Source organism: Neopelma chrysocephalum, unplaced genomic scaffold, assembly GCF_003984885.1.
Source record: "Neopelma chrysocephalum unplaced genomic scaffold, ASM398488v2 Primary Assembly neopelma1_59, whole genome shotgun sequence".
NCBI classification, from domain to species: domain Eukaryota; kingdom Metazoa; phylum Chordata; class Aves; order Passeriformes; family Pipridae; genus Neopelma; species Neopelma chrysocephalum.
Window position 1 is genome coordinate 5191652 of NW_020897714.1, and position 18178 is coordinate 5209829.

At 39.5% G+C, this 18178-nt stretch overlaps 1 protein-coding gene across 2 annotated transcripts in view; it reads left to right on the forward strand.

The window, feature by feature from the left end:
• The window catches only part of NAV3 (neuron navigator 3), a 415221-nt gene that overhangs the window by 14972 nt on the left and 382071 nt on the right, over positions 1-18178 (forward strand). Inside the window, exon 2 of one of the 2 annotated variants that reach the window (XM_027679763.1) lies at positions 2267-2672. In XM_027679763.1, the coding sequence (XP_027535564.1) occupies positions 2601-2672 (72 nt within the window). In that variant the 5' untranslated portion in view covers positions 2267-2600. Of the gene's footprint in view, positions 1-2266; positions 2673-18178 lie in introns of those variants that run through there. The other variant, XM_027679765.1, reaches the window with a different exon arrangement.

Here is an 18178-nt window from a genome sequence, read left to right on the forward strand (position 1 = left end):
CCTGTTGTTCACAGTGAAGTAAAACAAAAAGTTCTTTCAGGCACATTTCACCTGAATAAAATACACCTGAATTTAGACAAGTATTAGAGGTACTTAAATCAGAAGCTTCATCACCCTGAATGCTTTCCATAGTGTGTTTCTAGAGGAGGAAGTTACTAACCCCTAGCCAGAAATACTTTTGCAAAATATTTTCCTCATTGTATTCTTTAACAAGAAAGTCTGAGGATAGTCCTGGCTTGAATAGCTTGCTCCATTTTCTTTAGGCCTGTGTTTGCAGTGTTAAATGCATCTGCAAGACTATTTTACTATGAGTATTTGTAAATTATTAGAAATTATTATTAAATGACTTTTATGTGTTTGTTAAAGGAATAAAATTTATAAAAGCTCTAATTCATCTTGACTTTTACATTTGTAAATGATAGTAAAATCCAGTAAAAATCTGTTATTTAATATGTGATCATTAGGCTATCTAGGACTCTAGATATTTTATTCTGTGATTGTGTGTATGTTAAATATCAGTGTAAAATAGTGAATAACAAACTGTGTTCCACTGTAAAAAAAAAAAGCCATCCAAGAGCATTTAATTACAGCTGTTTATGTTGAAAAGGCTGAAGACCATGGAACAATGTGCTGAATGGAATGAGCAAGAATTGCCACCCTGTGCTTTGCATGTTAAAATTAATGAGGGCAGTCCAAACAAAATTATTTGCATTCTATCCAACTTTGGCTTGAAAACACCATACAGTTCCACAGGAGAGCTTAATTGCCTAGCAAAATAATTGCCAGGCATGGGGAGTAATATAATTTATATGTCTGACCATGAAATGAACCAGGGAAACTGCTGTTTTTTAACAGCTTGTTTTTGATTTATCTTGGCTTTATAATTTTTATAAGTATAAATCCAGATGTTGATCCCTGCATGTTGATCTCATGTTTCATCTTCCTGCATCCTGGCATTATGGATTTGTGCATTCTGTGGGTCTGTGAAACTGTCAAATGGGGGAAATCACAGGTGGGGGTGGGAATGGTCTGCACCTGAGAGTGATGTCTGGTTCTGTCCTGCTGTGCTTCAGATTCTGTGGAAACAGGATAAGAAAAGCTGCTTGTGCTTGGGAAGGTTACAGCATACTACTGAATCTGATCTGCTTCTTAATCCAATAAAATGCTAAGTTTATGGAAGTTTTAAACAGTGTAGTTTTAATGACTACTTCCTATTTTCTGGGCAGTTAATGCCTTACAGTCTTGTTTTTACTTTCACTGACTTCCCCAGGATGCTCTAAATAATGAATACGAAAATGCTCTTGAAGCATTTGAGTCCACTTTGGTGAATGTATTTGTAATACTCGGCTTATCTGCAGAAGGAGATGATTCTCAAAAGTTAGAATAGGAAGCAAAGTTCATATGCTTAGGTAAGAGGTATCATGCTAAAGCTGTTTTTGGAAAACTAGCTACCTGGGTATGCGTTCTCTCATGTGGTAGCTTAGTGTACAATTGTTTATATTCCTGTGATTTCCCAAGGCATCTTCTCTTTGTTTCTAGGTATTTTTGGAAAGGACTGGTCCTTATTGCATGATTATTCCTTTACTGATATCATGTTCAAGTGTATGTGAAGATAAATATGGCTAAGAATAGGTGCCTAAAATTGTAGTTTTGAGAATAACTACAATTCTATTTCTTGTTGGAACACTCTGTATGTAGCCTGGAGGAGAAATTGTATCTCACAGGGTACCATGCTGTCAGTGTTTCTCTGTATCAATATTGAGCTCTTGATTTTGTCTTATTGTTCAGTTTATCCCACCCGTATGTCTTTCTCCTGTTTGTAACTGAATCAAAATAAGAAAGCTTGAGATTTTAGTGGTGGGACTAGGCATCTTCAGGAGGGATTTTTTTTTTTGTCTGTTTATATTTCAGTATTTTCATCTGTGCTTCCTTTAGCCAAAGAGTCTTTCCTCTTCTCTTTCCTTTCCTTTAACTTTTCCTCTACATTGGTAGCTGGAATTCACTAGCTGTTCTCAGTGAATACTCGGTGTCCCCGTGGTGATGTAGAGGGGAATGAGTGGGATCATGCATTGCTTCATCGTGCTGAGTATTAAGTGAAACTCCAGTATTAGTTACTTAGTGAAAAAAAACAAAAAACCAAACCCAAACCACCAGGACAAAACCCACACAAAATCCTCCCTCACACCTAGTGCAGACAGATAATGAGTTACAAAGAGTGACAGCAAATTGCAAATCAATCTTGATGATGTTTTTTTTTCTTCAACAGGTCCACAGTCAGGATGTAATCTCCTATAAAATGGAAACCTGTGAAGAAAGATACAGATAGCAGTTGGAGTTAAAAGTAGTGGACAAATATTTCTCTTCTTAAGCATCAGCTTTTTAAAACGCTATGGTCATTTGGAAAGTCCCAAGAGTGAACTGCAAAGTTTTCCTCAGCTCCGTTGATGGGTTTCTTAGTCATTTCTCCAAGTCATTGATGTTCAGAGACGGTGTGTGATGGAAAAAAAGCACCATGTCTCTGTGTTCATAGCTCCTGTTTTTTGGATTAGTTTGCTGCATTGCTGAATCGATTTCATTTTGAAGGGCAAGGAGTGAATGTGATGGATTTATCTTCAGAGATGAACAAACATGGAAGGAATCCAGTAAGTCATAAACTAGAAGATCAAAAGAAGGTAAGATTATTTTTAATGATACTCAATTATATTTGAATCACTTATAAACTTTTTGATGATTTTCAGTAAACTGGAAATTAATGTGCTTTTGAGGATAAAGTAGTCTGCTATGCTTGCACAATATTGCAGTACAGAGAACTCCCCAAATTTGTCTAGCAAACTGTTTGTCAAAACCTGTACTTGCTGGCCTGCTGATCTGAAGTAAAAAATTTGACATCATCCTGAGACTGTGTGAGATCTTTTTTTTTCACAGTGAATGTGTGGATAGACCCTTCTCATTCTATCCTACCAGTAGTTCTATATAATTTGTTTTTGTTTCACTTTTATCTTTCAGTATCCAAGGTAGTTTAAGCATGTAAATTCATGCTTCTGCGATATAAGAAATTCTTTCAAAAATCCCACTTCTGCAATAGACTGTTCTAAAAGTCCCAGTTCATTTTCTTTACTTACTTATACTACGATCTGGAAATGTTTCTAATACTTATTACATAAACCTCAGTTGATGCTTTTTAACATTTTTGGAAAATAGAAGAAAGACCCATGCTTTATTGGTCTTTTGGTATTACATTAATAGACTTTTCCTGAAAAAAAGTTTTTTGGTTGCCTAGTTTTGTGGGGTTTTTAATCTATAGTTTATTAAAAGGGTAAAACTCTCTAATTATCTTTGTGCCTGGGCTCTAACATAAGGCCTGCGCTGAATGGCAGCCAGCAGAGAGGATGTGTTCTGGTGTAGCAGCTGTGGCTATGGTGTGCTTCATACAAGGCTACAAAGTGAAATTCACTGGTATCTTTGAATTATTGCATATTGGAATATTGGGATATTGCATTATTCCACTGGTTTACAGTGAGACTGTCCAAATCATGCATTGAAGTGCAGGTTATGAACTTCATTATTACACAGACTGATAATAAATGCTGCTGAGTTAGGGGTTTTTTTTTTATTTTTTGTATGAATATCGCTGTCTAATGTTTTAAATAATTTTGATCTTGTTTGGGAAATTGGGATAGTTTATGGGCAACCTAAATGAAACAATTTTAAGACCTATAAAGTCAAATACTTGGTTTTAGTGCTTCTGAGATTTGTATGTGTTAATCTAAGTCATTCAGTCATAGCCAATAGCCCTTTAAAGTGCGGAGAATTGTGGGAAATATAAGATGATAACACACATCGTGAAATTATTGTGGAAAATATATTCAGCCTTTGAGCATTTTTTGTGTAATGGAGAAGAGGGTGAGGTATATGATAAAAGATAACTGGTTTACAGCATGGGACTTTCTCTAATTCATAATTCTTACCCTTCTGTGGCACAAAAGAAAAGTTGAGAAACATTGGTATTTATCTCACCATCCAGTGAACTGTTTTCTGAACCATTATGTGATCTGGGACAGAGTATGCTTGATTCCCCTTTTCCAACAACCCCCCTCTTACTTCAAAAGGATTTTTTTCCCTTCATGTCTAATACCTGCAGATTCACTTCTAGAGACTAACTCTTCAGATTGCTTAGGAGGAGAAGGCTTGTTTCAAAGAGGATCTGTTGTACCTCAAGGTCAAATCTTTTCTTTGAGTCAGTCTGTGGATATTTTATCCAGCTGTAGAACTACGAAATGACCACCAAAGGCTCTGCAGTTGCTAAAAGACTGCTTCTGTACTGTGGTTAATGCTGAAGAAGTAAATGTGATGATAATAAACAGTAATCTTGTTAGTTTTCATTTCATTCAGGGATCTTTATTAGTAATTGAATATCATTGATGTGCTAGTATCATTATAAAAGGCTAATATTTTAATAAAAGAAGGGCTTAAAAGTGATGGGGAAACATAAGAAGTAGTTGTAATTTGTCTCTCTCTTTATGCTGCGTTGGCTCTAAAGCAAATTTTGAAATAAATGGACTGCTTTCATCAGTTCCCTGCCACGTGTTGTCCCATTGGCCTTGGCTGGGCTGTGGGCGGTAGCGATTTGTTTCACTTTCGCTCTCTCCGATTCGGTGGTCCCGGCACTGGCAGAGGTTCTGGCACGGGCAGCAGTTCCACGTGGCGAGCGGTCGCTCCAGCGGCGGTCTGGCGGCAGGCGGGACTGTGGCGGCGCGGTGGCTGGGGTGGAGGTGACCCCTGAGCTGCTTCGATTTCAGTACATCAACGCATCGAGTTGGTAGCTCCCAGCTTGGCTGCTGTGCTGGTGAGGCAGGGACGGTTTCCGTCGGTGGCTGAGACCCCGGAACAAGTTTTAGCAGTGGCAAACCCTCACCCCCACAACTCCCCACACCAGGTGGGGTGGTGCCCCCTCTTTAGATGATGTAATGGTATGAATATTCATCGCTATAGCTCCCTTTCCTGGCTTGTAACCATAACAGAGGCTGATGGTGTAGAAGGGACTGGAGAGGGTGAAGAGAAGGGAAAGCTCAGTTAGAGCAGTGCCAGAGAGAGAAATAAAAATAAAATGGGAAATATCAACTTTGGTTGGTTGAAAATGAAGGAAAGTTTTTAGCACTTCACCACTACCACCCCAAATAATATAATAATAATAATGGCCCATCTTCGCGAACGAAGATTTGGGGAAAGGTCTTTTACCTTTCCAGCCTGCGCAATGGATTTTTTTTTTTTTAGGTGAGACACAGCCTGCGCTGAACTGAGCCCACCCTTTAATCCTAAGGTTCATCTGCCGGGGCCAAGCAAGCTTGGACAATGGCAGTGAGGTCCTCAGGATGTAGGTTTGTTTAGAGTGTCCTTCTCATAGATGGATGGCCACACAGGGCTAACGACCTCCATCAGGCCAGGAGACCGGGGAATCGAACCTGTGGTCGCAGCAGTGAAAGTCCTGCACGCTAACCACTAGGCCACCAGGGGTCTCAACCCCAAATATGCTTTGGAATTAAATATGAGAAAGTGCAAGGATCTCAGTTGTTTTCAGAACAAATGGCATTGTTTCCTTCAGTCTTTCTTTTTGTAGGCAGATGAACCACTGTACTCAGGGGGGGGGTTTAAATGGACACCAACACTCTATTACTGGACACTAATTAAATATAATTAATTAGCAGGAATACCAAACAAGTCTTGTCTATTGTTAGATGCTTTACTCATCTCCCTGGTAGCCATTTTGTGATTAGCTAGAAGTCCAATAATCAGTCAGTTTTTGCTTGATAATAGGGTAAAGTAATCAAAAGCATCAAGCAGTCCTGATATGAAATCCTTTACAAAATCAAATCAAGAGAGAAGGTTTAGAAGGAACAGATATAATAGGAATAATCAACATGTACATCATACTGTTCCTCCGTCCCCTGCCTGCTTTGTCTTGGTCGATATTCATTGCACAAAACAACATTTCAGGAAAATCAGATGTCGTCATCACAGGGCAGTTGGGCCAGAAGCATAATTTGTTCTCATGAACATGCTCATACTGCTGTGTCTGTGCTCCCCATTTTCATACCTCAGTTCTCCTTTTTATGACTAATTCTGTAGTCATCCAACAACTGTTTTTAAAAATAATGGCATGAAATCTTGGGCTGGCCACAGTTGTTGCTATTCTTGTTTAGTAGCCCATTGTCATTTGAAGACCTAGGATCTCAATGATGTTGCTTTGTTATATGAACAAAAAAGTTGATTTTTCCCATTTTGTTTTTATTTCTCTCTCTGGCACTGCTCTATCTGAGCTTTCTCTCCCTTCCCTCACCCTCTCCAGTCCCTTCTACACCTATACACTTGTATGTTCTGTGCAGTTTTTGTCCATCTGCACATCTGTGTCTCTGTCAGGGGATGCTTTGCAAACAACTGGAGGTCTGCAGATCTGGTGAAAAGTCATAGACTCGTTAAGCTCAATGTTCACTATTATCCCTTACTGCACAACGGCTGGCAGGGGTTTTGTGTTTTATTTTTTCCAGGACATATATTAAGTGTTTTAACCAAAAATAGTAAAGCAAGGGAATGGTGAGGGATCTTCAGGGCTGAGGGAAGATATTATTTTGGGTTTTTTTCTTTGATACTATAGAATTAGGCAGAAACAGGAAGAGCCAACCCAGCTCATAAAAAGAAATGGTCTGTGGGAATAAAACTATAGTTGCTTTTCTGTATCAACTTGTCATATATTACTGCTGTCATTCCTTTCCTTGAGCTGTTTCCCTCAATACTCTCTGCGTTTTCTGTTTCAAAAGTTTTGCCAGAAAGACTTGAATTATCTCCCTGTCTGCCAAACTTCCCTGGGGCCCAACCACCTGACTCCTCTCACTTTCTGAAATTGTTCTGTGCACTCTGCTAGGGCAGTTCAAATTGAAAAAAAACCCAACCACCACACAACCTTTACAGGCTCAATAAATGGAGTTAAATATCATTCTATGATATATGAAGCCCACATTTAATAATTTATAAAGTAAATTCATGTCCTCTGCTTCATATAATAGGGCTTTTCCTTCCTATTAGAGAACCATGATGTAAATAAGGTAGTACATATTTCTGTTTTATACTTTTTCATTGCCTTCCCAAAGCCACTATCTGTGACAAGGACTTGATTACACAGAAGTATTTTGTCCTAGTGCTGCACTAAAACAGCTAAGAAATTAAATACTGATTAAATTAATTCTTTCCTTAAAAAGATACTGGTTGGCAGTTTTTTATATTATGTTAGTATGCCTTGGTTTTATAGATGGTTGCTTTCCTTCCCATTTGATATCAGTTTTATCTTAAAGTTGTTGCTGTTAATGCATGCCTGATAACTAAATAAAACTTGGTTTTATTCAGGAATACCGGGTAAAAGCTGTAGAGGATGTCAATGTTGCCTTGTTGGAAGGAAATCAGCTGCTTTGCAGTTGTTACTGCTGGCAGATTTTTGCTTAATCAGATAGCTGAAATGAATACTACTCTCTATGTATGTATACAACAGGATTTTGGATATGCACTACAGAGTCAAGTGAGAGGAAAAAGGTGGCTTTTCATTTGGGTTGATTACTTCCCTCCCCCTCTCCCCCCAAACAAACAGACTATTACTTACTGGCCTCGGTCTTCACTTACTGCTAAAGGCCCAGTTTCCAATTTCTAGCAATTACATTGCTAGTAGTAAATATGCAAAGCATCTTGTCTCAAAAGGTCTTCTCTAATTTGGAATAAGATACAATGGCTAAGAAGCAGATAACAGTGAAATTAGTGGAAATAATATCTCTGATGCTCAGGACACCTTGATGGTTACAACTACTTGCAAGGTTTTAATTTGTTAAGTATAAAAGGGGAAAAAAGACTAACAGACTTTCCACTATAAATCCTGTTTTTTGATTGCTGTTGCTCCTCGTTTTTTCAAACAAAGCTTTTGTTAGCCTCAGTACAAAGACTAATTTAAGTCATAATAAATAGCTGAGCTGGTAAATGAAGTCATATACGTTCTTTGTTGTTTCTCTGCGGTGGCATTGCAAAGTTTCTGTAATTGTTATTTAGTATTTTCCTACTCTTACCATTGTTATTTTTCAAAGTGTTTCTGAATAATATTTCTGTAGCTGCTTTTGTCCTGAAGTCATCATCTGGATGAAATGATGAACTAATCTGCAACCTTGTCCTATCTTTTACTTCCTAAGAAGGAGTTCAAGCTTGAGAAGCAGTTGCATAGAGCACTCTACAGTAAAGAATGTCAACTCAGTCCTCTAGTTGGTCCCTTTTCTTGCACTGTTATGTTGTTTTGGGACTTTTATTAGCCAACTTCATGAAGATCATACTTTCAAAAAGTCCTTTGAGGTTTTTGCCATTTGAAATCTGATTTTTGCATTAGGAGTCAACTGTCCCGCTTGCTGATTTTTAAAGTATTTTCCTAAATCTCGTGGATTATCCTGTATCAAACTGTGCATTTAGAGTAAATGCATATTTCCTTGTCCAACTTCTCCTGAACTTACACTTCCTGTGGGATTCTTTACTATGTTGAACAGGCTCCATACAATAAAGACAAATAAAAGAATAGCCAGGATTCCTCCCAAAATGTTGCTTCGAAGAAGTAAAAATAACCCAAACCTCCTGCTTACCCCAGTTCTGGACTAGATTTGAATGCCTGAAAGAACCAAAACTCACTGGAGCAATGTTGACATGGATATAACTAAAGGTACTCTTTTCTCACTTTGATAGTTTTTCTACTTTAAGTGAAAAGTAGTGCCGTGTTTACAAAATAGTTGGGAAAACCTGTTGTTAATTTTACCACAGTTGCACCGAGCTAGTTTCTCTAAATCACTTTGTAATGTTACTTTGAGATTTTAACTGGATCCTAAATTCAGATCCAGGACCCTACAGCTTCCTAATAATCTCTGCAGTCTTGCAATACAAATAAAGCCTTACAAATATTGTTGAATCTGTATGTCATGCACGGAAGTCCTACTATTTGCTTCTCTAATTCCTCTGGAAGGCTAACTGTTTAAATTGGAAGGAGAAGCATCTGCTGCTGCTGCTATATCAGAAGTAAACAAGTGAGGAGCTATACTCCTCCTGTATAGGAGCTATACTCCTGTGGGAGGGATATAAAGACCTTTTTAAGACTGCATTTTGTAAATGCTAAAGCAAGAAGTTTCTTGTGAAACTGCATTGTATGCCTGTTTGCAAAGCAGAGTTAATGACCTTTTAAACATATTCTAGAGAGGTGATGTGGGTTGACGTGGCTGGGTTTTTTTCTTTTTTTGGTGGGGGGGGCTACATAGGGTGGCTTTGGTTAGAAGCTGCTAGAATGCCCCCCCAATGAAGCCAATGATAGCTGACTACAGGAGGAACTTTCTGCTGCTTCCCAAGGGAGAGCCAATAATTGCACCTCTGTGATAACATATTTAAGAACAAGTTTGTTGCGCAGAAGAATTTTTTTCTGAGCCAGGAGAGAGTTGACCGAAGCTCCCGGGCGGCCCCGCCACGTCCCCCGCCACGGGGCAGGGGTGGGGAGGTGCGGCAGCCCGGCCTGGGCCTCTCAGCACCTAGCCCGGAGCAGGCACCGGCGGCCCCTGCTGCCATCCTGCCCAAGGAGCTGAACAGCACCGACAGCGCCAAAGCCCCCGAGGTGAACTGCGAGGGTGGGGGTGCCCCGCGGGCTAGGCCAGGGCAACAGAGTGGCCCCTGCCGGTGGGCACTGCCCTCCTTTCCCCCCCAGCAGAGTTGAGCTGGACCAGGGCCCGGGGCGGCCCGCCGTGCTGCAGTCGAGCCCATGCTGGAGCAGATGGATGCATGGAAGAAGGCTGTTATGCCCCGTGGAAGGCCCAGCATGGAGCGGAGTCCTTCGAGAGACTTGTGACCCGTGGAGAGGAAAATCCACACCAGAGGAGGTTATTCCCAGGTAGGACTCATGGCCCTGTGGGGGATCCACATCGGTACAGCTCACCCTATGAAGGACTGCATCCTATGAAGGACCATCGGGGTGCAGAGACCCCCACCTGCACCCCATGGAGAAGTGACCCTCAGGACAGTAGATACAGAAGAACTACTGCCTGAGGGGTGGACCCATGTTGGAGAGGTCCATCAAGGACTGTTACTCATGGGAGGGACCCCACGGAGCAGGAGAAGGACTCAGAGCTGTGGCCCCCCCTGTAACCCGTGGTGAGGACCATGGTGAAGCAGACTGTCCCCCTGCAGCCCATAGAAGAGTGACCTACAGGACAGCAGATTTGGAAGACCTGTTGCCCGATGGGTGGACTTGTCTCCCTGTACTGCTGCAGAGGGAGGAGGGAGAACATGGAAGGAAGGAGGGCTGGGTGGAAAGTGTGTTTAAGACTTTTTTATTTCTCACTCTTTAGATCTTATCCTGTTAGTAATAAATTTTAATATTAACCCCATGTTGAGTTTTTGGTTTTCCTGTGTGACCTCTCCCAGCTCAGAGTGACTTTAGTGGGTACCTAGAATCCGGCCAAGGTCAGCCTACAACAAGAGGCCTAGCCTTAAGCAACATATTAGAGGACAACTCTGCCTGGTACTGTGGCTTTTAGCTTCTGAACAGAATCATCTGATGCAACACTGAGTTATTACCAACAACAATTAGTAGTCCCAAATTGAACCATATCTTGTTTTCTTAGATACCGTAGGTAAATACACATATATGTAAAAGAGAAAAAAAGAAAGGGTTGTATGAATGAAGAAATGATGCACTGAAAATTTAAAACCTATCTTCTACGAAGAGTTTTTTCTAGGATTTTTGCATCCTTACTAAAGGACATGCATGTGGAAAAAAACCCCAAACCTCAAAACCTATGGAATTAGGGGCAAGTTCTATTGTGAAGGTCACATTAGTTTATCACATTAATTCCATAGTGCACTCAGCCCTCAAATGTGAGTCCCTGGAGTCTGAGTATTGTACCAGAATGGAAGGCTATGCTTTGTTACACCTTAAACTGAAGCATCAGGGTGCATTCATGCTGTGTTCCAAAAAAAGAGTACTGCTGGGAGATTCTTCATTTTTTTTTTTTTTAATGGCTAGGTACTGGTGTTGGCTTTTCACCAGTGCTCAAGTACAAAAGAATGCAAAGGCAGGGAAGTACTCTGGAAATGGTTATCATTATCTTCCTTCCTTTCATAGTTGGTTACTGGCAAGCACATGCATACCCATTTTTATTGGAATATAAATATGTGTATATATACAAACTAACATAGTTATACTCTATGTCTCCTGCAGGTAAATGGGAAAAGCTTCTTTGCTAGAAGATAAGAAAAAGTTGATAGAGCTACTGAGTTTAATACCAATATGTTTCCTCTGTTTCACAGCTGGGTTTTGTATTGTTTGTTACTTGAGATTTTTTGGTTGTTCTGTTTTTTTGGTTTTTTTTTGTTTTTTTTTTGTGTGTGTGTTTGGTTTTTTGTTGGTTTTTTTTGTGTGTGTGTGGTTTGTTTTTTTTTTTTTTACTACAGGATACTCTACAGTTAGCTGAGTAAGCCTTAGGGTATTCTTTTTACAGCATGTTAGGTGTAATAAAATCTTGTCTCAGTAGGCACTGCTGTGTGCAAAAACCATACCTTTTTAAATATTAAAAGATATTAAAAGTCCTTGATGTCTTCTAGAATTGCCAGTATCAGGCACAGAATTGTCCCTTAATGGCACTTTTACCTGAGTGACCGAATGTAGATTTTGCCAGGGAGAGAGACAGCTCCTGGATTACAGGGCTATATTGGAAGTATGTAGCAAAGCAACTGTAGTATTAAATACAGTTTAACATTTATTATTCTTGAAGGAAAAATAAACCTGTAGTTGAAATACAAGTCAGCAGGCTGTCTTTATTAGTTATGCTTTTGATATTATTTATTTTGTCTGCTTCTCCTTTCTTTTTGTTGTTGCTGTTTTTTTCTTTCTCTGTCAGGAGTATTCTCCTTGTCATGTTCCCTCTATCCTTGCCACGTTTGTTGCCCAACCATATGTTTTGTTTTTATTTTCCTTCTCCTGTGCTCAAATTACCTAGGCTTTTTTTCAGTATACATGTATATAAAAACACACAGATAATTGTGTGTGTGAATATGCATGTGTGAACATGCACATCTGCATGTATATTTGTGTGTACAAGTATTTTGGGTGAGTGCTCATAAACGTGTAACGTGGACAACAAAGCATAGAACAATCTTGAGTGTAATTGAATGTGAAAATGTTTTACTTTCTCCATATTCCATTTGTTTCTTGATTTTTCTGGAAAATAGTATCCTTAGCTCAGGGTCTTTGTGTGCACATCTGTGTGGTGCTTAGAACAGGAGTCACATTTCTGGGGCTTTTGAGTATTTTAAAACAATAGTGGTAGTAATTAGGTGATTTTAAGGTGTTGGGGTTTTTTTTGTTGTTTGTTTGTTTGGTTTTCTTAATTGGAGTTTATTTTTTTTTATAAACCTGCATTTCCAAAATTTTGTTGGTGAAAAATTTACTTGGTTGCTCTCATGGAGCCTGTCAGTGTTCTCCAGCTCAGTCAGAGTTGCTCTTAGCCCTCGATAGAAGAGGTGCATCCTTAAAATACTATTGATCCCTGTGTCATCTGACTGACATGGAGTAAAGTTCCTCTTTGTCTGAATCCCTAAACTGATGCCAATAGTAAGTTGCATGGTATGTCCAGGGGGTAGTTATTCGTAAGTACAGTGGAGGCATTTTACCCATAAAAGAGTATTAGGGGGAAGCTATCAAAAATCTTTTTTTTGTTGTTGTTTTAAGTTGCCTGATGTAAACAATATATCCATAATGTGTCATTTGGAAGGATTAATTTTCAGCAGGTGTTTTTTTGACTGGATTGCAGAGGTCAGGTGACTTTGTTGTTGGGGACTACAAGACATAAACACAAAGTGATTATGCATCATAACCTCTAGAACACTAACAAGTATCCATAAAGCAGTAATAAATATGGGCCCCATTGGTGGACATAATTTTAAACCAGCTTTTACCTCTGGTTATTGCAAAATACACTCTGCTGTCTTGAAGATATTTCTTACTTACTTGATGTGCAGTTATTGAGGTACATATTGACTTCTTCATGGGGATGCCATTCTTTTAATTTTTTAAATTTTAAAATATGTTGACTTTTTAAACAGGAATTACTTTAGACACCTGTAATTTTTAATGCTGTTGAAGTATGTGAGGGGTTGACCATAGCTGGATGCCAGGTACCCACCAAAGCCACTCTGTCACTTCCCTCTGCAACTGGACAGGGCAGAGAAAATAAAACAAAAGGCTCATGAGTTAAGGACAGGGAGAGGTCACTCGTCAGTTATCATCACGGGCAAAACAAACTCAACTTGGGGAAATTAGTTGAATTTATTACAAATCAAAATCAGAGCAGATAATGAGAAGTAAAATAAATCTTAAAAACACTTTCCCCCTATCCCTCCTTCCTGGGCTCTACCTCCTCCCCCTCAGCAGTGCAGGGAGACAGGGAATGGAGGCTGGGGTTAGCTCATGACGGGTCGTTTCTGCTGCTGCTCAGGGAGAGGAGACCTTCCCCTGTTCCAGTTCTGCACAAACTTCTCCAACGTGAGTCCATCCCACAGACTACAGTTCTTCTCACTGCTCCAGTGTGGGTCCCTTTCCACAGGGTGCAGTCCTTCTGACACAGCCTGCTCCAGTGTGGGTCCACCACCGGGTCACAAGTCCTAACAGAACCCTGCTTTAGCATGGGCTTCTCTCTCCATGGGCTCCTCTTGCCAGGAGCCTTCTCCAGCATGGGCTTTCCATGGGATCACAGCCTTCTTTCAGGCATCCACCGGCTCCAACATGGATCACCTCCATGGGCTGCAGGTGGATCTCTGCACCCCCTGCACCTCCATGGACTGCAGGGGCACAGCTGCTCCACCATGGTCTGCACCATGGGCCACAGGGGAACCTCAGCTCCAGCACCTGTAGCACCTCCTTCTGCTTCTTCTCCACTGACCTTGGTGTCTGCTCAGTTGTTCTTCTCACATATTCTTACTCTGTTCTTCTCTCAGTGCAATTACATCTGCGCAATTAGTTTTTTTCCTTCTTAAATATGTTATCACAGAGGTGCTCCTACCTTCTCTAATTGGCTTGGCTTTGGCCAGCGGCTCTGTGGGTCATGTTCAAAGCTTCTGGCAGCTTCTCACAGAAATCACCCTTGTAGGCCTCCCTCTCCTGCTCTACCAAACCTGGCCACACAAACCCAATACAAGGTAGTAGATCAATATTAAAGTCAAGATTTTGGAAGGGGGTTATTTAGTTTGCCAGAACCTACTCTATAATTTGAGTGGAGCAGTTATAGCTTTCTGAAACACCATCTCTATCTGTAAGTGTTATGCAATAGCTTATTAGTAATATAAATATGCCTATTGCTATATGATAGTTGCTGCTGTATGACTTTTAAGGATGATGTAACTTAAAAGTTCTGACAAGAGGCTAAAGGTCTGTTTCTCTTCTATCTTGTCAATTTTCTTTGTGCCCCAGGGAAGTTGCTTAAACTCAGTTTTATCCATCTGTAAAATTAAAAGATCTTCTGAATCATTAATCATTAAGTTCTCTCATAGCAAATATATTTGCCTAGTGTTTAAAATAAATACGCTGCACTCGTGGCTATTTATTTGCATTGTGGCAGAGAACAGGAGTCTCAGTCATGAATCAGGATACAGTTCTGCTGCTCCTGTAGGAATACAGTAAAAATGACTCTCTGATTTGAAGACCTTAGAGTTGGCTTGTAATTTCCCTAATTCTACTCTTGTATTTAGTCCCTAAGAGTTGAATATGTCTTTTTTTTGGTAGAATGTGATCTCCTGCACAAACACACATTATTTAGGAATGTGTATGAGAGAGGAGGTAGAAGTCTGTGTACACAAAAGAAGGAATACACAGGCTTTTTCTTTCTCACGCTCACCAGAAACTTAGAATGTCTAAGCTGTTACTGCATTGTATCTATTTTTATTCCTGATTTCCCAATAGTAATCTAAATATGCTCTCAGGACTACAGCAGCCTGTTTGGCTGTGCATTAGATAGGGGAATAATTGGTTCCATTTAGGCGGTAGCTAAAGTACATGGCACTTCCTTGTCAGTCAAGTACAACATGACTACTGTTTTCAATGCCACTTTTCTCTCTATGTATTTCCAAACGGTCAGTTAAAGAAATCATTTCAAGAGGAGCAAGTAGATTAGTCAGAGAAATGGAAGATAGAGATAACAGAAGAAAATTACAGGATTTTCCTAACCTTTTCCTATGCCAGTTAAGACAACTGGGATTTTGTTCTCTTCTGAAAGCAGATGGAGCTGGTTACAATTTGCTCTGGAGTAGCATCAGTCCTGCTGTAAAATGAGATTTCTGGCTCAAAATCCAGAGGAGGTCTGTTCTTAAAAAATGTACTAGTAATGCAAGCTGATTTTCAGAGTTGACACACATACAAAAAAATAATAAAAGTATGCATGAAAGTGACATCCCTGAGCCAAAGCTGTCTTTTAGGAGTTAACATTACAACAAGATTTAATTTGCATCTCTTTCAGAAAAGGACTTCAATATTCCATGCTATCCCATGCTCAACAGTAATGAGCTAAAATGGTATGTAAACATTATAAGCAAAGATGATCCCAAGAGCTAAATTCCTAAGTGGATCTGTAATTCAAAAGTGCCAAAGAGTGATTATGGAGATCTCAGAATTGATTTTAGTCCATCCTAAGCAGGAATAGTGCACATCTGCTTTGCCTCCCCCCACCTCTCCCCTAGTGTTTTTGTTCACTTTTGGTTAGTATTGCTATAAACAAACTATTAAGCAGTAAGAGATACAAAATACCTTTATCAGTAGTTAGTCTTTTTCTTGCCCTTTACTTACCTGTATATGCCCATGATTAAAGCAAAGAAAGTAATTCCTCCATAACATGTTTCTAATAATTGTGGCCAATCCAAATTTGATTTGTCAAAAATCTTGTTGTTTTATCTTGATATGTCAGTTCATGGCACAGCTAGAAAGAAAGGAGCAGTTGTCATTCTGCTAATGTGGAACAGCTGGCATAACAGACTCCAAGTTGTGTTCTCCAGGAATTAATTTTTTACCAAGGTAAGTTGAATCGCAGATTTTAAACTGTTAAATTTTCAGCTCAGGCTGTGCTGCTCGCCTGGGTAACAATAGAATTTCAGAGGAGATAAAAGGGAAACCGTGGAACATATGGTTGGGGGGTGCTGGTCTTAATTTTTATTTTCCTCCCCTGTAAAGGAGATTTCTCTGACTGAAATTGATTGCTCTGACAGCTGCTCAGGGAAACCAGAGACTCTCCTGTGTGGAAGTCAGCACACATATGCTATATGTTTTTTTTGTTTGTTTGTTCTTTTATATATTTTTTTTTGTTCTCTCAAGAGTATTTTTAGTAGTAAAATAGCAACTGAAGCCTCACTAAGGGAGAAAATTAATCCATTGCTGCTATTTAGTAATTTCATCAAGTACTTGTTTCTTCGTATCATGGGATATTCGTTATCAATGTATTTTGAGTAGGCTGAACTCCTTTTCTTCCTTCCTTCTTTGCTGCAGCACATGTTAAGGAATGCTGTGCACACAGTATTTCTAAAAGTACATCACTTGAATCATGAGGGTTCAAATAAAAAGAATAAAGGGTTGCAAGTTCTCTATGGCAAAAAAACCTTTTTAGACTTGAATATTTATTTGTCTATGTGCTTTTAATGCTGTTTAAAATTTTTACCCTTTAATAACACACATGGTGATTGAAGGGGCAGGTATCTACCAATGCGTTCTGGTAAGTGCTCCAGGCATGTGCCATGAGTGTTTCTAACATCATGTTTCTCAAAATCAAATCAGTGGCTGCACATGAATTTTTTAAAGAGGGATAGTATTGATGGCAATCTCATGGTTAAGGCTGTGTTTGCATTTGCATTAAAATATTTCACAGTTATACTCTAAAGGTATAATTACCCAGACCTCTTAGATAACAGTGGGAGTCTTTCCAGTGATTTTTGGCAGGCTTTTTGTAGAGCCTTTCAATTTTTGAAGGAACATCTTTTTTTTTTTTTTTTTTTAAGAGAAGGCAAATAATATTGGTTTATTTTCTTTCTTTTTTTTTTCCTGTTTATAAAAACCACCAAACAAGCCAAAACCCAAATGTGTGTACTTGCAGCAGGTGAGAGTTACAATGCCCATCAGTTGCTAGTCCATATGTCTGTGTGCAGATTGTGACAGAACTTGGGCCCTGGGGTCATGTTTAAGAAGTTAGATATCTGTAGCTGTTGACCTTGTTGAGAACCTAGAGTCAGTTTATCAGGCAAAGGCTTATCAACCTGCCAAAGCCATTGCCAACGTGTCGAAGTCCATGCTCTTTTGAGTCACCTGTTGGAGAACGTTAGTTACCTAGAGTTGAAAAACAGAAGTCCTAATAACAAATCAAAAATTAAATCATCCAAAAACTAGAATAGGGCGTTCCTTAATGGCTTTGTTTTTAAGGCAACAATGTGTATTGCTTTTAAAGACTGAAACTCTTCCAAATCCTGTTTTGTCTGAATGAGACCTTTAAATTTAGACAGTCTAAATTGGTTGAATTGCCTCTAATGTTGTTTGGAACAAACACTCACTGTCTCCTTTAGAGGAAGCATTTTTAATCTTTTAAAATTCTTCATTGAATGTAGCTTGCTTTTAGATTTATTTGACAGAAGGCCCAGAAAACAGAACTTGAGCTGGTACCTAAACCACAAGATCATACTTGGATTTTACTTAAGCATTGTTTCTCATAGTCACTTTGCTGCTGGAAATTTGACAGGTTTCTCAGATCTACTGTCTGTTATCTTTCCAGAGCTTCCCACCTTATGACTTAAAGATAGAGTGCACAGTTTCCACATGCAGTACACCCAAACTGCCTTGATACAGAAGAACAACCTGTTAGTTAAACTGAAGGGGCTGACTTAGCTCTGGGCGTTATCAACATTCTTCCAATGGTGATAGCTGGGGAAATAGACTGCTTGCAAGATGCCTGTGCTCTGTATTATCCGGGGTGCACCTATCAGTCCCACAACGCAACTGTCTGGTCCTATGTTTTGGTGAGTAAAGAGTAAAGTCTTTTTAAGAAGGAAGAGAGTGTAGATGACAGCAGGATGAGGCACTTCTCCAGTCATTCCTCCTCTT